This window comes from Orcinus orca, chromosome 9, assembly GCF_937001465.1.
Source record: "Orcinus orca chromosome 9, mOrcOrc1.1, whole genome shotgun sequence".
In the NCBI taxonomy this organism is placed as follows: Eukaryota; Metazoa; Chordata; class Mammalia; order Artiodactyla; family Delphinidae; genus Orcinus; species Orcinus orca.
Window position 1 is genome coordinate 86,325,732 of NC_064567.1, and position 23,284 is coordinate 86,349,015.

At 36.7% G+C, this 23,284-nt stretch overlaps 2 protein-coding genes across 2 annotated transcripts in view; both read right to left on the minus strand.

The window, feature by feature from the left end:
- RELN (reelin) overlaps positions 1 to 23,284 on the minus strand; it is a 509,830-nt gene that overhangs the window by 246,416 nt on the left and 240,130 nt on the right. The window contains exons 7-8 of the mRNA XM_004263378.2: positions 11,173 to 11,269; positions 5,558 to 5,609 (exon numbers count right to left, since the gene is read on the minus strand). Coding sequence (XP_004263426.2) covers positions 5,558 to 5,609; positions 11,173 to 11,269 — 149 coding nt within the window. The remainder of the gene's footprint in view (positions 1 to 5,557; positions 5,610 to 11,172; positions 11,270 to 23,284) is intronic.
- LOC117203713 (uncharacterized) overlaps positions 1 to 23,284 on the minus strand; it is a 1,186,790-nt gene that overhangs the window by 21,660 nt on the left and 1,141,846 nt on the right. The gene's annotated exons all lie outside the window — the stretch shown is intronic.

Below are 23,284 nucleotides of genomic sequence, written 5' to 3' on the forward strand. Positions count from 1 at the left end.
AATATCTTTTATATCCAAGAATCTTAAACTCAAATAAAACATGTATTTAACCTTAAAAAAGCACATGTGTTAAGCTAATTTTACCATTAAAATTTTCAAACTTCTGTTTTTATTTATGTATGTTTTGAGCTCAAGTCACCAGAGATTTTTTTAGCCTCATACTCAGAGATTCCCGTGTTTTCAAAAGAGTTTTTCATGACTTCATAATAAATTCCCCAAGGTCTTACTTACTTACCAAGGAAAGTGACTCTTAAAAAAAAAGGAGAGTCTGATTTAGAAATATATCTCAGGATATTCACAACAATTCCTACCAAGATATAAGAGGGCTCAATTTCTCCTCCTTCTGAATTAGCTGTTCCAAGAGTTGAGGGACAGTTTCTCTACTGAATCAAGTTCTAAGTAATTAAGATGTTTGTGAATCAGGCTTGAGGGAAAAACTTCCCTCATGCTAAATGCAATATAATACCTCTTATAAGTGGCATTTATTCATTACATCTATTTGAGAAAGATCTCTTTTCTTTTACAAAGCAATCTTCCAATTCAGCAATGAATACCTCTAACTTTGTAATTTTCTGGTTTTTATTTTTCAAAATACAAAATGAGTAGCTCTCATTTATCTCAGAGACTCGGTAGCATGTACAGCACAAAGGAGAATAATTCAGGCCTAAGAACATTTTCATATCTTAATCTGTAAATATAAAACATTTATGATATAATGCCTTTCCTCTGCTTGAGGTGATTAAAAACAAACAAAAAAGCAGTGAAAAAAAACCAAATAAACAAAACTACACAGGACTTCCCTAGCGGTCCAGTGGTTAAGACTCCACGCTTCCAATGCAGAGGGCCCGGGTTCGATTCCTGGTCAGGGAACTAAGATCCCACATACCGCAACTAAGGGTGTGCACCACAACTACTGAGCCTGCGCACTCTAGAGCCCGTGCGCCACAACTAGAGAAGCCCATGTACCTCAATGAAGACCCAGTGCAGCCAAAATAAATAAATAAAAAACACACACAAAACCCAAAATCTTTAGGATATTTATAAGTAAAACCAAAGAAAAAAGATACTAACTCTATAAATTATGAACAAATAAAAGATTCTAGCTAGTTCAATAATAGCAAACTGATAAACACATGGATATGTATTTTCATCTACTGGCTTCACTAAAAGCATAGTTTATTGGTGATTCTCTGTTTCCTTCTGGGTCACCTTTTCCATTCCATACCTGATTTTACTGAACGCTTTGGGTAGATCAATTCCATTGATCCTCAGATCACCTCCCCCAAATTTCTTGGCGTGAAATGTCTGCATCATACCAATTTAGCACTTGGCTACATAATATTACAGATGTCTCTGTAATAGTTACTTGTCATTCAGGCAAGAAATATTTATGAGCATCTACTAATTTTGAGTCCCTAGGCTAGGGGCTGAGAATAGCATGATGGACAAGACAGATTTACCTCCTATAGCAAACCGTTCTTCATAATGTATGTTTTTAAATGCTTTACTTTCAATCCCCATTTAGCCAATGGATTCTATTAATCTGAAAAAAAGAGCTGGGCTAAACTGAACAAGCATATTACTTGGCAATTTCTTGTTGAGTGAATCAATGCAGATTTACATTAAGGAAGGGACAAATCCATTCTTAACACAACTGATCTTTCTTAAGGAAGATCACACACACATTAAGAATTAATTTCATTATATTTCTTTATTGCTCAAGAGAGAAAGAGGTCCTTTTTCCGACCTCTATTTCCTTCTTAAAACTCCCAGCTGATGCAGATTAGCTCTTCAGATGGACACAAATGTTGTGACATTTCTCACAGCCACCCCAGGCGGTCCTCCTGCTCTAGGAGAGCACTCACGTTCCCATTTTAAGCCTTGCTTATGTCACTCTACCTCCTTAACTGGAAAAACTTTGTCCTTTCCACTGACTCATGCTGTTGACTTTCAGGGATTCTCCTAAGAAGCCTTCCTGTATTGCTCTACTCTGCAGGACCTAACACCACGGGGACGTGTACACACGTCCATCTATGTTTATAACAGTCTGGCAATTCTCTAGACGTTTCATGCTCCATATGCATCCAGAGGCTTCTACCACACACTAAACACTGTGAAAATGTTGTTTTCTCACTTTTTTGTCTTTCCATAGTTAACGTTGGCTCATAAAAGCCTAACCAGACAACAAATAGTCAGTGAAATTTTGTTAGGTGCATAATGGATCCAAAGCACTACCAGCAGTTCCCTTGGACCGAGGACCCTGCCTGGGAAAACAGAGTTTGGAGGCATCTGTAAAATAGTGGTTTACAAGGGCATCTTCTCAAACTTTTCTTCCTGTCCCAGAGGAAATCTAAAGGAAATGGGTAAATGCCCCTAAGCTTACAACCATAAATTCTACAACTTGAATCTAATGAATCAAGTGAGGATTGTAGCAGATCGATGCCTCAGCACAGAAATGGATATGAAATCTTTCACTGGAATGGAAAAATGAAAAGTTGTTCTAAGAATATTTTAGGACATCTTTCAAGATGATTTAGCTGTTGATAACCTGGTACATTTCAACTTGCAGAACTGTGTTTTCAGGATGCTTTAACTTTAAAATTCATTGGTTTAAGATAGTCTGTATATTTATGTGTGTGTGTGTGTGTGTGTGTGTGTGTGTGTGTATTTAGAAAGAGTTGGGATAGCATTGGTGCTAAACATTGGCATGATAGAGTTTATTTGAGACACTCCTTAGTAATTCAAGACATTTCTATATGGACTATCTTGGATAACGCTTGTGATGAAATTAAAATGTTTATAAGAGCAAAATAAAAATATCAAGGCGATAATTTATTCAATTGTGGTTATATAGCCATAATTATGAACATACTTATCATTGAGGCCATAAATAATGACAGAATCCCCTAGAAAATGGTCTATATTACATCTGAATCATCATGATATACAATGAACATTTAACATCCCAGAGGACTCCTTAAGGAGTGACTCTAAATCTGACCATATTTAACCACACTATTTGAATAGATTTGGAAAGTTCCACAAGACACAAATAAATATAAATGTTGAACTGTCTATACACAGTGTTTTTTTTAATAACACACTTAATATAATTTTTGAAGAGAATATGAATTCAGTGGCTACTTGGCTGCGATTGCTACTTTGGTTATTGTGGGGCTTGTAAAACTCAGGATGAATATACACAATTATGACGTTTCTGGAATTTGTGTATGTGCCCCAGTCTAGTCCTCACACCACACATACAAACAGAAGAATACTACTCCAAGCATTCATCATGAGATACACAGAACCATTTCTGGAAAGTTCTGCCCGCTATGCCTATTTACCATACAACACCATACAGCTCATGGTTTGCCACTACATTGTTTCTCAGCCACTTTAATACTTCTTAGTTCCCAAGAATTTTTATTCTCAAAACGCAGTAAGCAAATTCCCCAATGAAGTCGCTAGGCAGTAAATTATAATTTCTTTAACTAAATATTTTGTTTCATTCCCAAACAATGACATGTTAAAATTTCACTTTTTATTCTAAACCTCCCACTCAAAAAAGATTTCTAAGTGTATTTGTTAGTTATAAACTTGACATAGCTATCTATCTATCCATCCATCCATCTTTTTGCAACTCCCTGATTCAGTTACTCTTCCAGTCTTCTAACCTGGTATTCAAATCCATGCTTTGTATAATACAAGCAACTCTCTGGCTCACTGAGCTGCAGCCCTCTGGCTTGTGGGGAAATCAAGGATTCTTGCTAAGTCACATTTTTGGGTCTAGTCTCAAGCCCCTGGGCATGGTGCTTGCTCTGGGTTTTGGGTCTCAGGCACCAAATCTTACATTCTCTGATAAACACACCTTCTTGGTCCTCTTTCATCAGCTCTATTGTTGATGGTAGGGTGCTGTTGAAAGGTGGGGAAATGAATCTATGCCAGCTCCACAGTATACTCTTTACTATTTACAATAATAGAATTTTTTTTTCCTTTAAGGAAGGATAATTTAATTGGTGCTGGATCTCTGCTACCATGACTAAAATTTAAATATAGTAGAATTGTGAGGCGTATATTTTAAAGAGGATTCTTTTGTGTTCTTTAATTGCATAAAGATATTATCTGAAATTAATATTCAAATAAATACTCAGAATACAGATAAATAAAAAATCTAGCTTATATTTTATATTAATAGCATAATGAATTTAAACACATTTGTTCTGGTTAAGAACCTCTAAGTTACACTAGCCCGTCATGCTAGAGTTTTAAAAATCTGTTTTTGTAGCACCACAACTTTTTAAAAATGAGCTTTTTTTCTGATTATAGAAGTGTTACACGCTCATTATAGAAAATTTAGGATACACTTGTTAATAGATCAAAATTTAGGATACACTTGTTAAGAGATCAAAGAAAATCGTCTTTACCAAAAAACGCATTATTTTGTTTTTGCCAATGCTTTTCTTATGACCACACATGGACTTCTGAATAGTTTGTAAATTGTTATAGGTAATGCTATCAATGTTAGAAGAAAAGTCCAAACCGTAGTCAGGCAGGTTCGCATTTTTACTTACAGAAGCTGAAAGGAGGCAACCTGAGGAAAAAGTGACAACTACAATACATGACTTGAAGAAAATTGTTCTTAGGCACAATCAACCACAGTGGCTGTGAGAGCACTGATTTGCAGTTAGGACTAGAAGGCTAGTGAGGGAAACAGTCCTTTTGCTAACGGGGGATGCCCAAAGATATGAGGGTGAAGACAGTGGAAAGTGGAGGATGCTGTCTCAGGGGCATGGCTGCTAGCAGTCCTCATGTCATGGAGAGAGGCCAGGAGGTTTCCATGTTATGAGACCAAGACCAATAAACTAGCCCCCATCTAGAAGGCAACATCTTTCTTTACCTAGAACATTCCCTTTGGAAACTTGTGTTATTTATTAATATACATCTTTGAAAATTCAAATAGAAAATAATATAATAGACAGCAAAACTATAAACACTTGATCAAAAGATACCTGATTTTACTGAACGCTTTGGGTAGAAATTTTTGGCTCTAATACAAAGGCACTTAAAAGAAATACTGCCAGATACAGTCATTTTAAAATTATCTGTGTCTGAATTAAACATAGATTATTTATGTCAAGCATGAAGCCTTAATTGGTTTTTCTGAACCACCAATGATTATCTTTTCCACTGCCATTCAGTAAGAATGCAGGAAATTTAACAGATTTCAATCTTAATCTGAGGAAAACATTACTAGTAAGGTAATTCTGTATAATATAAAAACCCAATACATTCAAAATCCACATGTAAATACCTTTAAGATGTTTCAGATTATTTGGATTATTTTTAAATACCACTTGCTGCCAGAGAGAAGTGAGAACAGGATGTAGCATTTACAATTTTTTTATTTCACTTCAAAAATGTTTTAAATTATTTACTGCAGTGTTAAGACTTACTCTCCTCTAAATCTAAAAGTATTTGGCACCATAATCCTGCTAATACACTATGATTAAACAAACACTTCCAAGTTAAATTGCTTAACTGCTAAAAAACTTACCAATGGAAAACTGGAGGACAGAAGCTGTTGTTGTATTAAGGCCTGTGGTAATCTAGAAAAAGGAATATAACAAAATAAGACAAGATAGAGAGGAGGAGAACGAGCAGAAGATTGAGGAGGAGGGAGAGTATAAAGGATAGAAAGGAACCATAAACAGGTTACGTTTATCCAGCGGTTAGCTTACTTCTATCGACATGTCAGAACACAGATGTATTTCTCTGTGAGATCCTCACTTAGGCACTGCTGGTACATTTCTCAGGGTCCTATCGAAAACTCTTTTTTAGTATAATTTACCAGGCACGTAACACAGTCCCCTCCACTCACCCCACCACCTCCTCTCTGTCCTCATCAACAGACCTGGGGCCCAAGAGAATATCATAAAAAGTGACCAAACAAAAATTGGGACCAAAATTAAGAGCAAATGAGAAGCGTAAGAACGTTTTGAAAAATAAATAGAATTACAACAGGTAGAAGGTGCAGGATATCTTTGGGGGAAGATGAAAATGTTATAAAATTGATTGTGGTAATGGTTGCATAATTTTGTGAATAAAGTAAAACTGTATACTTTTTATATATAAAACTGTATATATATATACTTTTTATATATAAGTATATATACTTATATATAAAAGTATATATATATACATATATATATACATATATATATATGTATATGTATATATGTATATATATATATATGTATATGTATATATATATACATATACATATATATATAAAAGTATATATATATACTTTTTATATATAAAACTGTATATATAGAACTGTATACTTTAAATGAATGAATTGTAGAATATGAGGATTATTTCTCAATAAAACTGTTACTCCCCCCAAAAGTAATCAAACTATAGGCCTAGAAATACTCTTCCAACACATTTCTATTATTTTCCCTTAGTTTCATGAAGAAGCATGCCTAAATAGTTTTCCCCCTTTTAAAAAAAGGAATGGTACCTTATTTAATTTTAAATAAATTAAAATTTTAAAAATATTTATTTATTAATTAATTCTTTTGTTCATTCATTCATTCTTTCTATGGAGTAGTGACTTTGACCCATACCAGCTTAAGTAAGATGGGAAATAAGGTTCTCATTTTCAATGACTCTTTTGTTGGGTTTCTGACCCCATAAGGTAAGGTATGGGATGCCTCCCATGACTGCACCTTATAAAACAAAAAGTGTATAACTGTGTTTTCAACATGGCAGAAGCAGTAGACTTCTTAAATGTCATAATAACATCCTTAGACTTGTCCCTGCACTGTGTTAGCCCCCATGTGATGGAGCCCACAATGCAGAAGAGTCAAGAGATACCCAGTTCATGAATCGCCATGGGAATTCGTGGACAAACAGTGAGCCAGCCTCTTGAAGTGCTAGAATTCAGCTGAGATGTGAATATCAAAAAGTTGAATTGCACTTCCCATTTCTACAGCACAATTTGGAAACATGACTGAGCATGTGTTTTAAAATATGTGGCTTTAAAGTTCATGAAGAAGCAGAAAAGGTAATAGAGGGGAGGGCAAGACAGCCCATTTTGTAAGTTGTCTAGATATCAGTATACGTATCAGCTCCTAATTGATTTTAACCATAGCAAAAATCACTAGTGTCAGGATGTCAGGTAAAATTCTCTATTGAAATCTCTCATTATCACAAAATATTTAAGAGAAAGCTGGCCCACCATGCTCGGAACTGTTTCCTACTTCCTTCCTCTCACCAGAGTCGTTAGGGAAAAATGCACTAATAGAATTTTCTTTAAACAACAAAAATACTAGCTCCTTTTCAAGATTCCTTTAGAAAAGGTTAGCAGACATTTGGTGCTGTCCAAAATGCCCAAAAGACATTTGGTCCACTACAAAAAGTCCTTGATATTTGGTCCTGTCCAAAGCAATTTGATGTGGACCAAACAAGCTCATGGATGTTTTGGATAGATCAAACTTCAAGGACCCTTTGGTGTGGACCAAATGTCTTATGAACCAAATGTCTCATGGATGTTTTAGACAGAACCAAATGTCCTGCGAGGTTAAAAGAAATCTGTTTTTTTTCCCTCATAACTTTTAAAGTAAGTTCAACTACTTATCCTCATGGGTGTTCCACTTGGAAATTTTGATCTTAAAGTCCAAAGAGGCACATGGAAATTTTAAAAATTTTTCACAAAACTGAATGAATGCTCTTTTCCCCCTCTGATTTTATGTAACTGAGTAGATTCCCAGATGAGTTATGAAACACTCCTGAATATAAGTTCTTTGAAACAATGCTATGGTATTATATAAGTTAAAAGCACCACGGCTATTGTTAATTGCTAGTGCATTAAACAGACCAGAGTGTCTTTGACACTTATGCTGGGGGTGTAATAAATGATGCTTTTGTCACCTGGGTGATCAAGTTTCACAGCCGTGACCTCTGCTAGCAAACAGTAAATCACTTGAAATAGTGCCAAATTCCAATTACATGTGCTGAGGGTGACCCTAGACTTCGATTAGTCATTGATTCCACACTTTTTTCTTCACCAGGGAAGCTAAGGACTGTTGACTCCCATTCTTTTACCTTTACCCATTTAGTTTATTAGTAACACTGTCAGCTACAAGAAAGAACAGGAAAGATGAAGAGAAAAAAAAACAATGAAGCACTGCCTATAAAACCTATTCACCTATATTCACATTTGAGTATTATATTTATTATTCTTGAGTTCAAATATATGATTTCAGTCTGCAAAGTTATTAAGTCTTTACATGGGACATTCTGAAAACTAAAGGACCTCTTAAAGAGATTTTGATAAATATTACAGCGACTATGAATGTCTGAGAGAGAACTTTTTCCCTACCAAATCTCACTGCTCTTAAATTATCAAATCAACTCCAAATTACAGAAAATTATAGAAAATTAATATGCTGACTAAATGAATCTGAATAATTCACTGCAGGCTGAGGCTGTTCATTCTATGCTTCTTCGCTGCAAATTTTCACTGAGTTTAATCCTGTTTTAGCCCAAACTCCTCCTTGTAACTAAAATGCATTTCCAAATATGAGAGAATAATTGAGCAAATATTTTATTTTTAAAAAATGAAGAGTAACATGACTACTTTTGTTTTAAGCTCTGAGAGAGCACATTTTCTCTTAAAGGAGTGGGTAAATGAATTCCTCGTTACCTTCATTTCAGACTAGCAAAATGAATCAAGTTAGGTGCCACCCCCTGAAATATGGAGACTTCCCTGAAGTAGTGAAACATGTGAGGGCTGCACAGCAGAGCAGCAGTGGAAACTGAAATGCGTGGTGTGCCCATCTGTAAGCGGGTACCACCTCTCACTGGCTCTGAGTTTTATTGAAATGAAATAGCCATTTGACTAAATTCACAAAATGGAAATGCTCTTTTAGGCATTTTAAAAAATAAAGCATTAACCTACTAAGGTTCTTTACCTGTGGTAGGTGGTTCTTTGTTTCACAACTTCAGTAAGAATTGGATTTATGAAAAATTTTAAAGGATATTTTTTTAAAAAGTGATGTTTGGGGCTGATAACTTTCATCAGTTCTCACACACAACTGTTTTAACTGGATTCAGTTTTGAAGTGCCGTGCAAATATTTGAATTTTAGTGGACAACAGCATGTTTACTGACCACTGAATTCATCACTTTTCTTTCGATTGATCTTTCTCTTGTAAACACAACTTGGGTACAATATATATTTCTGCTCCTGGGACGCCAATATGGTATAAAAATTATTGGAAATTAGAAGTTGCCAGTGTGTAAAATGTAGATGTCATCCTTATCTTTGTTAATGTATCTTCATTCTATTCCCTTTGAGTCTACAACACAATTCATCCTAGGAAAATACTTATGACGAAATAGAAATCTGTGTATGTTTTTTCCTTTCTTGGATAAAGAAAATTATTTTGAATATTCTCCTTTTTAGTCGACAGGCTGATCTCACACTAATTATATAACACAATTCAAAACTAGCCCACTGGGTGTATAAACTCTAATGCTAAATAAACTGGGATACAGTGAAACCTTCAGGATTAAATATATTACATGGGATCAAATAAACTAGATACTTCAGTTTCTATGCTACAGAAATATGAATTCTGGTATTATATTCTTAGATATGTTTATTTCTTATTAATCAGATACAAAAAAGAATTTACCAAGCATTTCCAGAAATATTACTGAATGGGTGAACATTCTAAAATAGGCATTTATTCTAAGCTTGATTAACTATGACAAAAATTTAATTTTGTTTTAAGGTTTATAGATAATTAATTCAGTCATGGAACATTATTTAAGATGTACTAGCAAATCTATTTTTTCAAGGAGAATTTCACTACAGAGTCACATTTGTCTGCAGGAATGTTATAATATCTTGTTAAGAGTTGAATTATGAGCACCTATTATTTTAATTTGCATCCAATTAACTCTGTTTGTGTTCTAATTTCAACTAAAAACTCTTCAATTTATCAATGTTCTGAAGCTTGTATGTTTAATAAATTAAATTTATCTATTGCCATGAAAGGAGTATTCAAGCAGCATAAAATAAGAACCATGTTATAAAAACTAATTGACTTTCACAATTTGATAACTAAATCTTATTTTAATTACCTAGCAAGGTTTTTTCCTCCTTTTCACTGTGGAAGCCAGTCTTTTGGCCACTTTTTAAATGAATGAATTGAAAACATAACGTGTGATGGAGGGGTGAAAAACACAACTTTGTTACTAAAACTTCCATCATAAGGAAGATGTGGGAGAAAAAAGGAGAGGCATTGAAACTCAAGTCAAAAAGCAGAAAAGTAAAGCAAAAGAGATGTTGCAAAAAGAAAATTAGATGCAAAGAAATTGAGCTAGAAGTACAACACAACAATTGCTTTTATATCCTTTTTCAAGAATGTGAAATGAAGGTAGTCTTGGTGCCAGAAAGAAGTACCAAGTGACAACAAAAGGCTCACTAGCCACATGCTGATGGCTAGTGGTTTTATTGCTTTCAATTTAGAATGCTCATGTTTCATTTTACATATGATCCAAGGACTTACCCTTGGCAAGCAAAATCTAATCATCTAAATTAAAGTAACCTACTACTGAACAATTTGGCATAAACCAAAATTTTTAAAAAACTGGTTTATTCAGTGTGCTCTTTCATTTTAAAAAAATTCATTAAAGTTCCTAGGTGGTTAGGAAACAAAGTTTAAAAATAATGTGATAAAATTGCTCATCTAATATTTTTGGCTTGCAAGGAGAAAATAAGAAGTGTAAAAGTAAAGCTTTATACAAGAGCTTATAAAGACACAAATTATTTAGCTATGATATATATGTATGTGTGTCATATATATATGTCATGCCTGTCATACCCATATTTTTAAAAAAGCATATAATCACAATGATGCACCATGTTTAATGAGATCCATTGATGCTGCCAATTTTATTACTGTATTCTTTATTTTCTACATTTGAAAATAAATTATAAAATCACTGCTCCTAATTTTGAGATATTTGCAATAGGACTCATAAATAATACTGCAAATTTTCATCTGAACTGGAATTGGGTAGGAAAACCTTTTGTTGGCAAAAAGTTCAGTAAAGACTGTATTTGGAATAATGTACATAAATAGCACATACTTACCAATTCTCTTGGACCATATGGCTCACAGAAGGTGACAGCATTGCCATGCATAATTGCACCACACTGTTCTCCAGTCTCACAGTTGTTACATTCAACCCTGTGGGAACACAGAACACAACCTCAGGCTGTGAACTAAGTAGCACAATGTGGTTTATCACTCAGGTAAAGAAAGATGTAATAGTTGTTGTTATTCAGTTGAAATCAACATTTCAAGGAAGATAATGGTATTTTGTATTGTGACATGTTAAAGAAACAAAAACAGAAGGATTTGAACTTCAATCCCAATTCTTTCAGTTACTCGTAATGGTGGGTAAGTTACTTAACCTCCCAAAGTTTCAGTTTTCTCATCTGTAAAATGAGGAAAATAGTATGGACCTAAGTATCACATAGTTATCATGAGGATTAAATGAGAGAGTGTACATAAAACACAGAGTACAGAATCAATCTCACAGTAGGCACTTAATGGCCGCTGGTATTATTATCAATCATTACATAATATACTATGCCCAATACAAGTATTTTGCTAATATGAAAGATAAGCAAAGTAATATACACTTATATAATGAACTAAAACCATATATCTCTGAAATCAAAAGGTGTTTTACAAATTTTAAACCTTTTTCTTTTGAGTTATGATTAATGTCAATGTTTAAAATAACTGTCCTCAAATAGATTGCATGTCTATGAAATATACTATGTAAAAAATAATGGAATCAGATTGTACTTAATCCACATAGTAATATGAAATAAACACAAATTCTAATTCAAGCAAATTATGGAGACTGAGTTAATGTTAACCTTGTAAATAATTAGTTGCTTTATTATTATAAAGTGAAGTGGCTAATAAAACCTTAGAACAGAATCTCAAAAACAAATATATTCATGTCTTCAGTATAAATTGACAATATGAATATTCTGGATTTGACTTTGCATATTTACAATAACATTGACAATGATTTGCATCATGATACTTCAACCTAGAATCATTACATGTACAAAGAAAGAATTATGTTTCCTCAGTCTGAACATCAAAGCACATGAGAGCTGTATTTCATGCAGAAAGGACATTTTCAAAGACTCACATTCTAGGTGCCAAACATTATTGAAAGGGCACCATGCCCTTTGTTTTTGAAGATCATTGTACCAGGCCCTTTTAGCTGTTTGCTAATCTCAGAGAAAAAAGGGAGCAGGAAGCCCTATTCAAATAGGAAGAAGACAAAAGTGTGAAAAGATACCAGGTAGCCCATAAAGCCAAGAGGCAGAAGCACAATAAGTAGTAAAAACGTGGCAAAAAAATCGAAGTATTTCCTATATGTGTATTGCATGGAATAAATTATTCTAATCTTTTGAGCTGTGTTCCTATCCAAAGGCGATCAACAATGTCAAGAAGCTTTGCTTTTTTCAGAATAAACAGAGAACAACTTCTGATATAGAATTTTTAAAGGTAGTATCTCAAATCTTAGTAGGAGATTTAAATCTTCTCTTGATTACTGTGAAGCAAGATTCTAATAACATGTCCTTGACATTAGAAGAGGTATAGTAGTAGCTTCATAAAGGCAACAAATATGTCTCTTGTTCACCATTTTATGCCTGGCATGCTGTATTCCATAAATATTTGTTGAATGAGTGAATAAATATAAGGCAACTTCATAAGCAGAACTATTATTAGGGCCTGAGATCTAAAGCACTTCAGATAGAACCTGGCATACGTCAAATAGAGCAAGCATGATGTAAGCGTTAGCATAAGTGTTAGCTATTATTATTATTATGGATTTCTACCATTGTCATCCAGAACAGGTATATTAGTTTTTTCCCCCCACAGGGAACCTACTATATGAACTTCTTACTACTATTTTTCTATTCTTAAAACTACACATTGGGGCTTCCCTGGTGGCGCAGTGGTTGAGAGTCCGCCTGCCGATGCAGGGGACACAGGTTCGTGCCCCGGTACGGGAAGATCCCACATGCTGCGGAGCGGCTGGGCCCATGAGTCATGGCCGCTGAGGCTGTGCGTCCGGAGCCTGTGCTCCGCAATGGGAGAGGCCACAACAGTGAGAGGCCCGCGTACCGAAAAAAAAAAAAAAAAACTACACAATTTTTTCCAAGGAGTGTGATTATGATAAAAGTACAGAGAAGTAGCACTGAACTTATAGTGTGCTTCTTACTTATTGATAGATGAGGATTATTTGGCCTCCAAGGCATTGTGAAATGGCTCAAAAGAAATATAAGCTTTGACAGAGAGAAATTAAAAGATTGTTCAACCCTCACAATGACTATCTGCCATTTTCCTCCAGTGATTCTAAACTAAAAGCATCATTGTTGATGTGAAGTCCGAGGTCTGATATTTGAATCCTCATAGCAATCATTCTATCTATAAATATTGATCAGCACTCCCCAAATCAACTGTATATCAGAAAAACTGTATCTGTATAAATACATGTATTACAAGTCTCCATCACCTACAGTTTTGATTAAATAGGATTCATGTGCAGCCTAGGTATCTGTATATTGTTTAAAGGTGATTCTAGCATAGGTAGCCTACAGCCTGGCACTCGGGAACCAGTGAATGGACCACAGATGTTTGATGTGTTTGGAGAACCACTTCTATTTTGTGGAATAACAGGAGTTAAAAAAACAATAAACACAAGAAAAAGGAAATCAGATACAGCTTTGTCCCCACTTGGCTCAAAAACCCCTCTGGACCTTTCTTTGTTGTGCTGTATAGCTCCAGAAACTTAAAATAAAATTACAAAGGCACTGGTACCCTGTTGAAACTTAAAGATTCAGAATTACCAGCTATTATTCACTAAGTTGTTGCTACCTGGAGGTACAATGGCTTCATCAAGGATTGATGAAACAAATCCGTTAGCTTCTTGTCAAGGTCTTTTAAATGTCCTTTGCTTGAATTTCTCACAGTATGTCTGGGTTTGTCAACATAATTTCTTTTGAAAGCACATCCCTCTGGGTGGTCAAATCCAACCCACTCTTAGATGCCAATGGTGTTATTTATTCATTTATCATTCATTAATTCATTCTTACAATTAACAACCATATGTTGAGAACCTATAGGCAATATGATGAGCTTTAGTGGTACAAAGACCAAAACAAAAACAGTATTATTTTCTTCCAGGAGTTTATACTCCAGAAGGAAAGGCAGGGAAACAAGCACACAATTAAAATATAGGGTGCCAACGCAATGATAGCTATTTACTGCACCTATTATGTGCCAGATATTCTAAAGCTATTTGAATCTTTCAACTTCTCTATAAGATAGTTTTCAGTGTCCTCGTTTTACTAATAAGAAAACTGAGCTCCAAAGAAGTTAAGCATTTGCTCGAATCCTACAGCTGTAAAGTTGACAGACTGGCAATCTGGACCCAGGACTTGCTAATTCCAACACCCATCACGTTTTCCATAGCTCTTCACTCCTTATAACAGGAGTACGCGCTGGCTGTGATGGTACCTAACTTAGACTAAGGAAGTAAGGGAGAGCTTCCAAAGGAGGTGGTCCCAGAACTGGTCCTGAATGAGAAATAGGAGTTAGTCAAAGAAGAAAGGTGATGGTGTCATAGGGCACAAGGAATGCAGAGATTATGATACAAGTAAAACTGCTACTTCAGTATGTTAGTGTGCCTGGAACCACACTGGTACATGAAGAGGGTGGCAAAGGATGGGGCTGGAAAGTGGCAGCCAGTTCATGGAAGGTGTCATGCGCCATTTACCAAGTGATAGATACTGCACTAGGAACTCTACAAACAGTGCCTCAGTTAATTCATATATCCCGCCTTTATTTTTATCCACATTTAGAGGATGCTAAAACTGAGATTTAGAGACATTAAATGACTGTCCAAGGTTACACAGATTGAAAATCATAGAACTGGGATTCAAACTCCCACTATTCTGCTTCCAAAGTCATGATACGATCCAACTTTTAGGAAAATTACTCTAACAAATAATGGATTAGCGGTAGAAAAGACTGGACTGTTGATATAACACAAGTAGGACACAATAGTGCCTTGAAATAAGGTGGAGATGAAGAAAAGAGTATCACTTTTTAATAGAAACATAATATGATCCACATATGTAATTTTCAACTTTCTAATGGCTACAGTAAAAATAAAAAAGGATAGGTGAAATTAAGTTTAATAATATGTTTTATTTAACCCAGTATACTCAAATTATATTTTAACATGTAATTATACAAAATTATTAATGATATAGTTTACATTCTTTTTTCATAAAAAGTCTTCAAATTATGGGGTGTATTTACACTTACAGCACATCTCAATTCAGACTAACCACAGTTCAGGTGATTAATAGCTACATGTGACTAGTGGCTACCATACTGGACAGCTCAACTCTAGGGAATTACAGGGCTTGGAAACTGACTGCTCTTCTGGTTATGCTGACAACTGGAGATGACCAGCTGACAATGATTATATGTATTTGAACTTCAGGGAAAGGAGATCAGCACTGACAGGACAATTTAAGATATGGCTGAAATCATAGGAGTGCATATTATTGGGGGCCAGGGGGAGAGGGGAGGATATACTAAGTGAGAAAAGTAGAGGTCCAAGAATGGATCCCTGGGGAACAACTATATCCTTAGTCTGGTTTCTGGAAAGCTCCAACTATCATCGTGACCCTTCAGTGTGTATCAATCTGAGGCTATCCCTGCATACTTTTCCATGATTATTGGCAGTGGGTTCATTTCTGTTTATGTTCCTAACAATCCTAATATTTTTGTGCTGCCCATCAAGGTGACTTTTCTAACAGTGAGTCTATAATATGACCTTCCTAATATTTTTTCTACCATTAAAGTTAAGCATTGTACAACCACTTACATGAATGCCATCATCATAAAGGAAAAGAAAAATCACAAATTCATGATGAACACAATGACTCTGATGGAGGCCAAATAATACAAAGGGCAACTAGGAGTCATGGCTTCCCAGAAGGAAATAGTGATCCATTTCAGAAAAACAAGGTAAGTTTTAAAAACCTACAGATGTAAATAAGCATCCAAATTTCAAGAACAGGAATTCTTGGCTCATCCCAGAACCTACAGCAATGCCTAAGTGCTCTGAGTGCCTGAGTTCTTCCCTCATGTCTTTCTCAGAATGCCCCTGCGTCTAACAAGTTAACTTGGTTGAGTAGGGTTAGGTACCTAACCCCAATGGGTGCTCTCTGCGAATAATACTAGTAGTCTAAAATTCTACTCTTCCCTTATGAGTTGTTCCTAACAATAAGGGTTCAATTTGCTGGATAATGAGCAGTCCAATTATCTCTAGGCTCGGAGCAAAAAAAAAGTGCTATTTATTTCTAACATTTAAACTGTGGTCTCCCAACCAAATTTTCTCAAGAAAATGATGGGCTCTGTAAAGTTAGGTAACATATTCTTCAGAGATTGGTGGGAAGAAGAAGTTTTAAATAATCCCAGTTAAATGGACTTCTATTTTTCAATTTAAAAGGAATGTGACCTCCCAGGCTAAGGATTAGAAATGAATTGCTTCTCTGCTTAAGAATAAAAGTAATACCGAATATTTCTCTAATCTAAGAAAACGTGCCCCCTCTTTTTCTTTTTCTCAATATGAAAAACAGAACATAAGAATCTGACAAATACCACAGCCCATCATACGAATCGCCCACCTCAAAATATAATCTGCCATGAACAGTATGATTAAAAGACAATTTAAGGGACATGCTTGCTATCCCCGAAGACCAGGCAAAGCCTGAATATATTGAGCCCTCTCTGAACCTATTTATCACATGCTTAGGTACCACATGAATCTCACCTATTACTACAGTTCACAGATCATTGGTCATTCGAGTTAGAGGGCATCTGAAGTATCACCGAGTCTCAATCAGCCCCTGTCATTTTACAAATGACAGAACGGGACTAGAGGCTAGATTCCCTGACTCCTTGTCCAATATTCTTCCTACTCCACTCTAATGCAGCCAAGAAGAGAAAAGAACTCTAATTCTACAAAACTCATGTGCATTTCAAAAACGTTTGTCATCATTTTTACTGTCAGAGTTTATCTGGAAGAGCTACAATGTCTTTTCTTAAAAGTTCTTTTTTCATTTATAGGATAAGGGATTTTGCTTTGCTAATGAAAATGTACAAAAATAAGAGAAATGTCATGGACTTCACAGAAAATGTTCAGAATGAATTCACTGGACTAAAGTACATAATCAAATTCAATATTCCTTTGGTTATGTACATCCTTACATAATTCATCCCTATTTTATATACACACTATCACACTACCATTTTTTCACTAACAAAAACATAAAGGAAACAAACAAACAAACAAAACCATAAAGGAATCGGTAAGGATGAAGGCAGGTACTTGTTGACCAGCACATCTAGGGTCCAACTGGAAACATAAAAGAAAAAGAAATGCTTTGAACCAAGATTTGTTTTTCACTCTAACAAGCTCCTTGGCAGTTTGAAACTTGTTATCTTGGTGTCAATTCTCTGTCTTTGTTTTTTATCATTTAGGTGGCTGTTTCTGTTTAGGAATTATATGCAATGTGCATTTGTGTTATAGAGAGCACACTTCTGAAGGTATAATTCTGTTTTTAATCATGACTTTAAAATTAATAGGCTGGAAAACACACCAAAGCCCCTGTTCAGGAGGCACAGAGGAAGCTGGAGTGAAATGTCCCTGGAGTGCCCCGCAGTCCCCATGTCCTGCAGTGACTCACACAGGACTTTCAGGACACTGGAAAGAGGAGGAGGATTAATGAGAAAATTGGGCTCCTTCGCACAACCACAGATTTATGAATGGTTGGTGGTGACATCATCCTGATAACAATAAATAACTAAAATATTATTTTCTCAAGAGCAGTCTCATTATGCAACTCATTCTTCTTTTTAGATCAGAGTGAAATCACTCAGCCTTTAGTCAGTTACTCTGCTGAAACAAGTTAATCACCTGGAAACTCAGTGACAATCAGTTATCATCAAATTCTCATTTGAGATACATGCCGTTTGTCCCCAAGACCGAGGACATCGTATTATCTATCCATGATTTATTGCCTCTGAAGGATTCAGTGTCTGGTATTCTATGAGTTGGAACTGTCTATTCACTAGCATTTCTGAACAGAGATATTAAAATAATTTTAATATTTGATCTGATTATAAAAAGTACATTAAAAATGGAAAGAGAAAAGAGAAATCTCTTATAATTTCCTGACCCAAAGATAACAAGTCTCTTCCCCCAGTTACAGCTCACACTGCATGTGCTGACACCATCTCATGTGTGGGCTTGCACAACAAGGCCAGATCATGGACTGGTGAATCCACCAAAGTAAATAGGACCCTGCCAGCCCTGTGGGAGGTGGGCAGTCAGCTGACTTCTGGAGACGTCGGAGCTTCTTGTAATTTCCACTCAAACCTCAACAAGGAATCAACTATACTCCAATAAAAATTATTAAAAAAAAAAAAACCCTCAACAAGCAGAACACTCAACTTTTGACCATATTTTATAGCAAAGAGACAATGTTTTATAGCAGAAAGGCACGACTATTGTGAAAGATCAAGCTTAAAAAAAACCCTCGTGGGCTTCCCTGGTGGCGCAGTGGTTGAGAGTCCGCCTGCCGATGCACAGGACATGGGTTCGTGCCCCGGTCCGGGAGGATCCCACATGCCGTGGAGCGGCTAGGCCCGTGAGCCATGGCCACTGAGCCTGCGTGTCCGGAGGCTGTGCTTCGCAACGGGAGAGGCCACAACAGTGAGAGGCCCTCATACCGCAAAACAAACAAAACGAAACAAACCCCTCGTAAAATCCTCTTTTCTTTGTAAATGTGGAATACTTTTAGAAAAACAGCAAGGAAAGTTCACTCTATAAGACTGAGAATAATATCACCTTCAACAATGTCATGCCTTTTTTCTAAGGAGCTAACATATGCTCTAAATGTGAAAATGACAAACTCCATTTATAGCTCATTCTTTCTCATTACTTCTCACTAAGGAAGGTAAGAGAACTCTTCTTATTTCACCAGGGAGTTTAAAAATTTGATCTTTCCTTTGCTAGCAAGTATAATGGCAAATATTATTTGGATTAAAAATAACCGTTCTATACCCTACTACTGCATGCAATATTCTGACCTCCTACTATGCTGAATTCCACTACATACTGCTTGAGGAAATATTTTATCACTTGTTTCAAATGTACTTGACATTTAATTCCATTGAGTGAGTTCTTATTTCTGTCATGTAAAACAGAGCTTAAAGAAGGAAATAATAAGCCTCCAGATTCACACCTTATTTTATTAGTAGGACACCTCCTGGTTAACCTTTCTATTGTAGATGAAGTTTTCCCCAGAGCAATTACATCATGGTAAGAGGAAGGAGGGGGAGGAAGCAAGAGACGAAGGTTAGAGGAGAGTGTAATAATAAGAGAAAAAAGTTATGAACAAAAGAGAAGAGAGAGTGAGAGAGAGTAGAAAAAGGTGAGGTCAAGAGGGAAAACATGAGAGAAAAAGTAGAAAAAGATGCACGTAAGATCAGAATATTGGACCATTAAACCCTAAAAATCAAATTATAATTCCACAACCCCAAAATACAGTGATATATTAGAAGTTCTGGCAAAGGTGTGTCATCCGATAAAATATTTATTTTGCCATACTTTTCTCACCTACTCACGATCTCCCGTAGTCACCTGGTCTTGAAAACTTGTAAGGTGTATGTTCCATGTTACATGGGTAAGCCTATTTGGTGATATGTCTTCCAAGTGATCAGTATTACAAAAAAGTCCCTTGGACATCCTTCAGCAGTGATGTGGAGCCTTTGATGCCCGTGGTTTGTGTTCCCCTTCACCCAACACTGTCTTCCAAATCTTACTGCCCATTGGCCTGGTGGACATTGAGCGGATGCACTTTTTTTTTTTTCTTTTTTGCGGTACGCGGGCCTCTCACTGTTGTGGTCTCTCCCGTTGAGGAACACAGGCTCTGGACGCGCAGGCTCAGTGGCCATGGCTCACGGGCGCAGCCGCTCCGCGGCATGTGGGATCTTCCCGGACCGGGCATGAACCCGTTTCCTCTGCATCGGCAGGCGGACTCTCACCAGGGAAGCCCGTGGATGCACTTTTATCCAGTTTTTTCCCAGTGACATTGTTCATCAGACTTATTAATACTTTGTTCTGATTACCTGGAAACTCCATTTACATTGTGGTTCTCATACTTGGCTACTAAATGGAGTCCCCTCTGCTGTAGTTCTCAATGGGGGCTCCAAGATACTAAGGAACTTTGAAGTAGTTTTACTCTTCACTTGACTTCTTTTCTCTTATGGGCTAATCTACTAATCACTGAATAAATAAAGCTCCAGCCAGAATAACTCACCCCCGAACTAAATTTCAGTCTTTTTAGAGTCTTTATTCAGATAATTATTTTTCTCAAAGCAAATAAACTTTAATAAGCCAAGTCACCAAACTTTTTGCTCCATTTCTGAATAATTTCTCCAATAAATTTGTATTTTCAAGAAAATATTACATGCAGCAGAGTCTGTGACCTCAATTTCTCTAGTCCTGCAGTATGATCTTTTACATATAAAAATGGAGATGTCCTAGTCTTTTCTTGATTCAAGCAACCCTATGCAATGCCAGCCACAGCTTTTTGGCTTCCTTCGCTGTAAATTGTGGTGCTTTCTGTATGATAAGCCAATTGACAGACGTCTTCATTTGCCATAGGATCTGAGACAACTTCATCTGTGTCTTTCTTCTTGATGTCTCATATCCCTGTCGGCATCACAACTTATTCATCTAAGATGCTTCTTCTGACGAGTGACTCTTGTTCTTCCCTGATCTCTGCTGAATAGAACATCTCTGCTATTATTATTGTGCTGGAGGGGAAACATCTGTTGTCTTCTAGTTGCTATTTGTCATCATGTTTTCTAACAGTCCCAACATTTCCCACTAGAACATCAGAGCCTAGTGATATTACAGCTCTGGTTGCCTTCTGTGATCTTCAGGAAACAAGCATTAAAGGGATAATCTGTTAAGCAAAACAAAGATTCCTTCTAGACTTTGTAAGTCCTTAGAGAGTAAAGACACCTCTTAAGAAAACTTAAAATGTTTTTAAAAATTCATTCACTTTTTTAGTTCCTTTAACTCTCTCTCTCCCTCTCGTTGAACTCTTTTTAACCCAAGTTATGAATCAGAAATGTCTCCTATTTCTTAACTTTTCTCACTGTTTTTTTTATTACTGTTGAAATTTTTAAAAATTTATTTATTTTATTTTTTTGGCTGTGTTGGGTCTTCGTTGCTGCGTGTGGGCTTTCTTGCGGGGCAAGAGGGGGCTACTCTTTGTTGCGGTGCATGGGCTTCTCATTGCAGTGGCTTCTCTTGTTGTGGAGCATGGGCTCTAGGCGCGGGCTTCAGCAGTTGTGGTGCATGGGCTCAGTGGTTGTGGCTCGCGGGCTCTAGGGCGAGGCTTTGTAGTTGTGGCGCACGGGCTTAGTTGCTCCGAGGCATGTGGGATCTTCCCGGACCAGGGTTCAAATCCGTGTCCCCTGCATTGGCAGGCGGATTCTTAACCACTGCGCCACCAGGGAAGGCCCTGAAATTTTTTATTGAGGTAAATTTGCACACAGTGTAATATATGGATCTCAAGTTTTGACAAAGGTATACATCTATGTAACCCATGCTCCCTCAAGATTATATATAATGTATTAATCACCCCAGAAAGTTCCTCATGCCCCTTCCCAGTCAAGTCCCCATCCCTGAAACAATCACTAATCTAATTTCTAGCACTTTAGATAATTTGGTCTATTATAGATTTCGTATAAGTGAAATCATACAGTAAGAACTATTTTGGGTCTGCCTTCTTTCATTCAACATAATATTTTTAAAATCCAACCATGTTGTTTCAACTATCAATAATTCATTCCTTTTTATTGCTGAGTAGTAGGCCACTGAATGGATGTATCATTGTTTATCCATTCTCCTGTTTATGGGTACCTGGGATGTTCCCAGTTTTGGGCTAACAGGTGTATTTCTTTTTAATTAAAAAAATCAAGATTTCTCTCCATTCATATGGAATACTGGCAGTGTTTATATCATACTAAAATAGTTAATATATAAAGAGAAACGATGGTGACTTCCCTGACAGTCCAGTGGTTGGGATTTCGCCTTCCAATGCAAGGGGTGCAGGTTCAATCCCTGGTCGGGGAGCTAAGATCCCACATGCTTTGGGGCCAAAAAGCCAAAACATGAAAAAAAAAAAAAAAGGCAATATTATAACAAATTCAATAAAGATTTTTAAAAAACTATAAAAATGGGGGGCTTCCCTGGTGGGGCAGTGGTTGGGAGTCTGCCTGCCGATGCAGGGGACACAGGTTCGTGCCCCGGTCCGGGAAGATCCCACATGCTGCGGAGCGGCTGGGCCCGTGAGCCATGGCCGCTGAGCCTGCGCGTCCGGAGCCTGTGCTCCACAGCGGGAGAGGCCACAACAGTGAGAGGCCTGTGTACCGCAAAAAAAAAAAAAAAAAAACTATAAAAATGTAGTTGAGACACAAGTAGTAGATGTTTAAGTGAAATGTTGAGATACAGCGTATTTGTAGGTTCTTACTTTCCTTCTAAATTTAGTTATATGAGGTTTTTCTTCCTACCTTTTTTTCTTTTTGGTTGTAGGGCTGTCTCTACAGGAACAAGACCCTACTGATCCCCCTCCACCTTCAGGAGTGTAATCACACTGAGCACACGATAATGGGGAATTGTCAGTAGTGCTGATAAGTCGGTGTTGCTCCATCCACACTCTCTCTCACCCCCTTGGGTTCAATGGCACATTTGAACAGAAGAAGTTACTATTGTGGTTCAGAAGTCTACCTGCATGCAGCCCAGCATCAGGGCAAAGTTAAAGTGGAGAAGCCTCACCCTCATCAAGCCTAAGGTGCCACTATATTCCCATGAAGGGGTTTTGCTGTTGTCTTCATTTGTAACTTTACTTCTCATCTTTCATTCAAGCAAAGCAATCAGAAGTGCCTGAGAGAATGGGAGATAAAGGTCACTTCTCTGGCAGAGCCCCAAAGAGATCTGGCGGGCAAAGAGCTGAAGGATCCTATACTCTACATCTCAGAGAGGCAGAAGGACCATAGCGGCATGAGAGC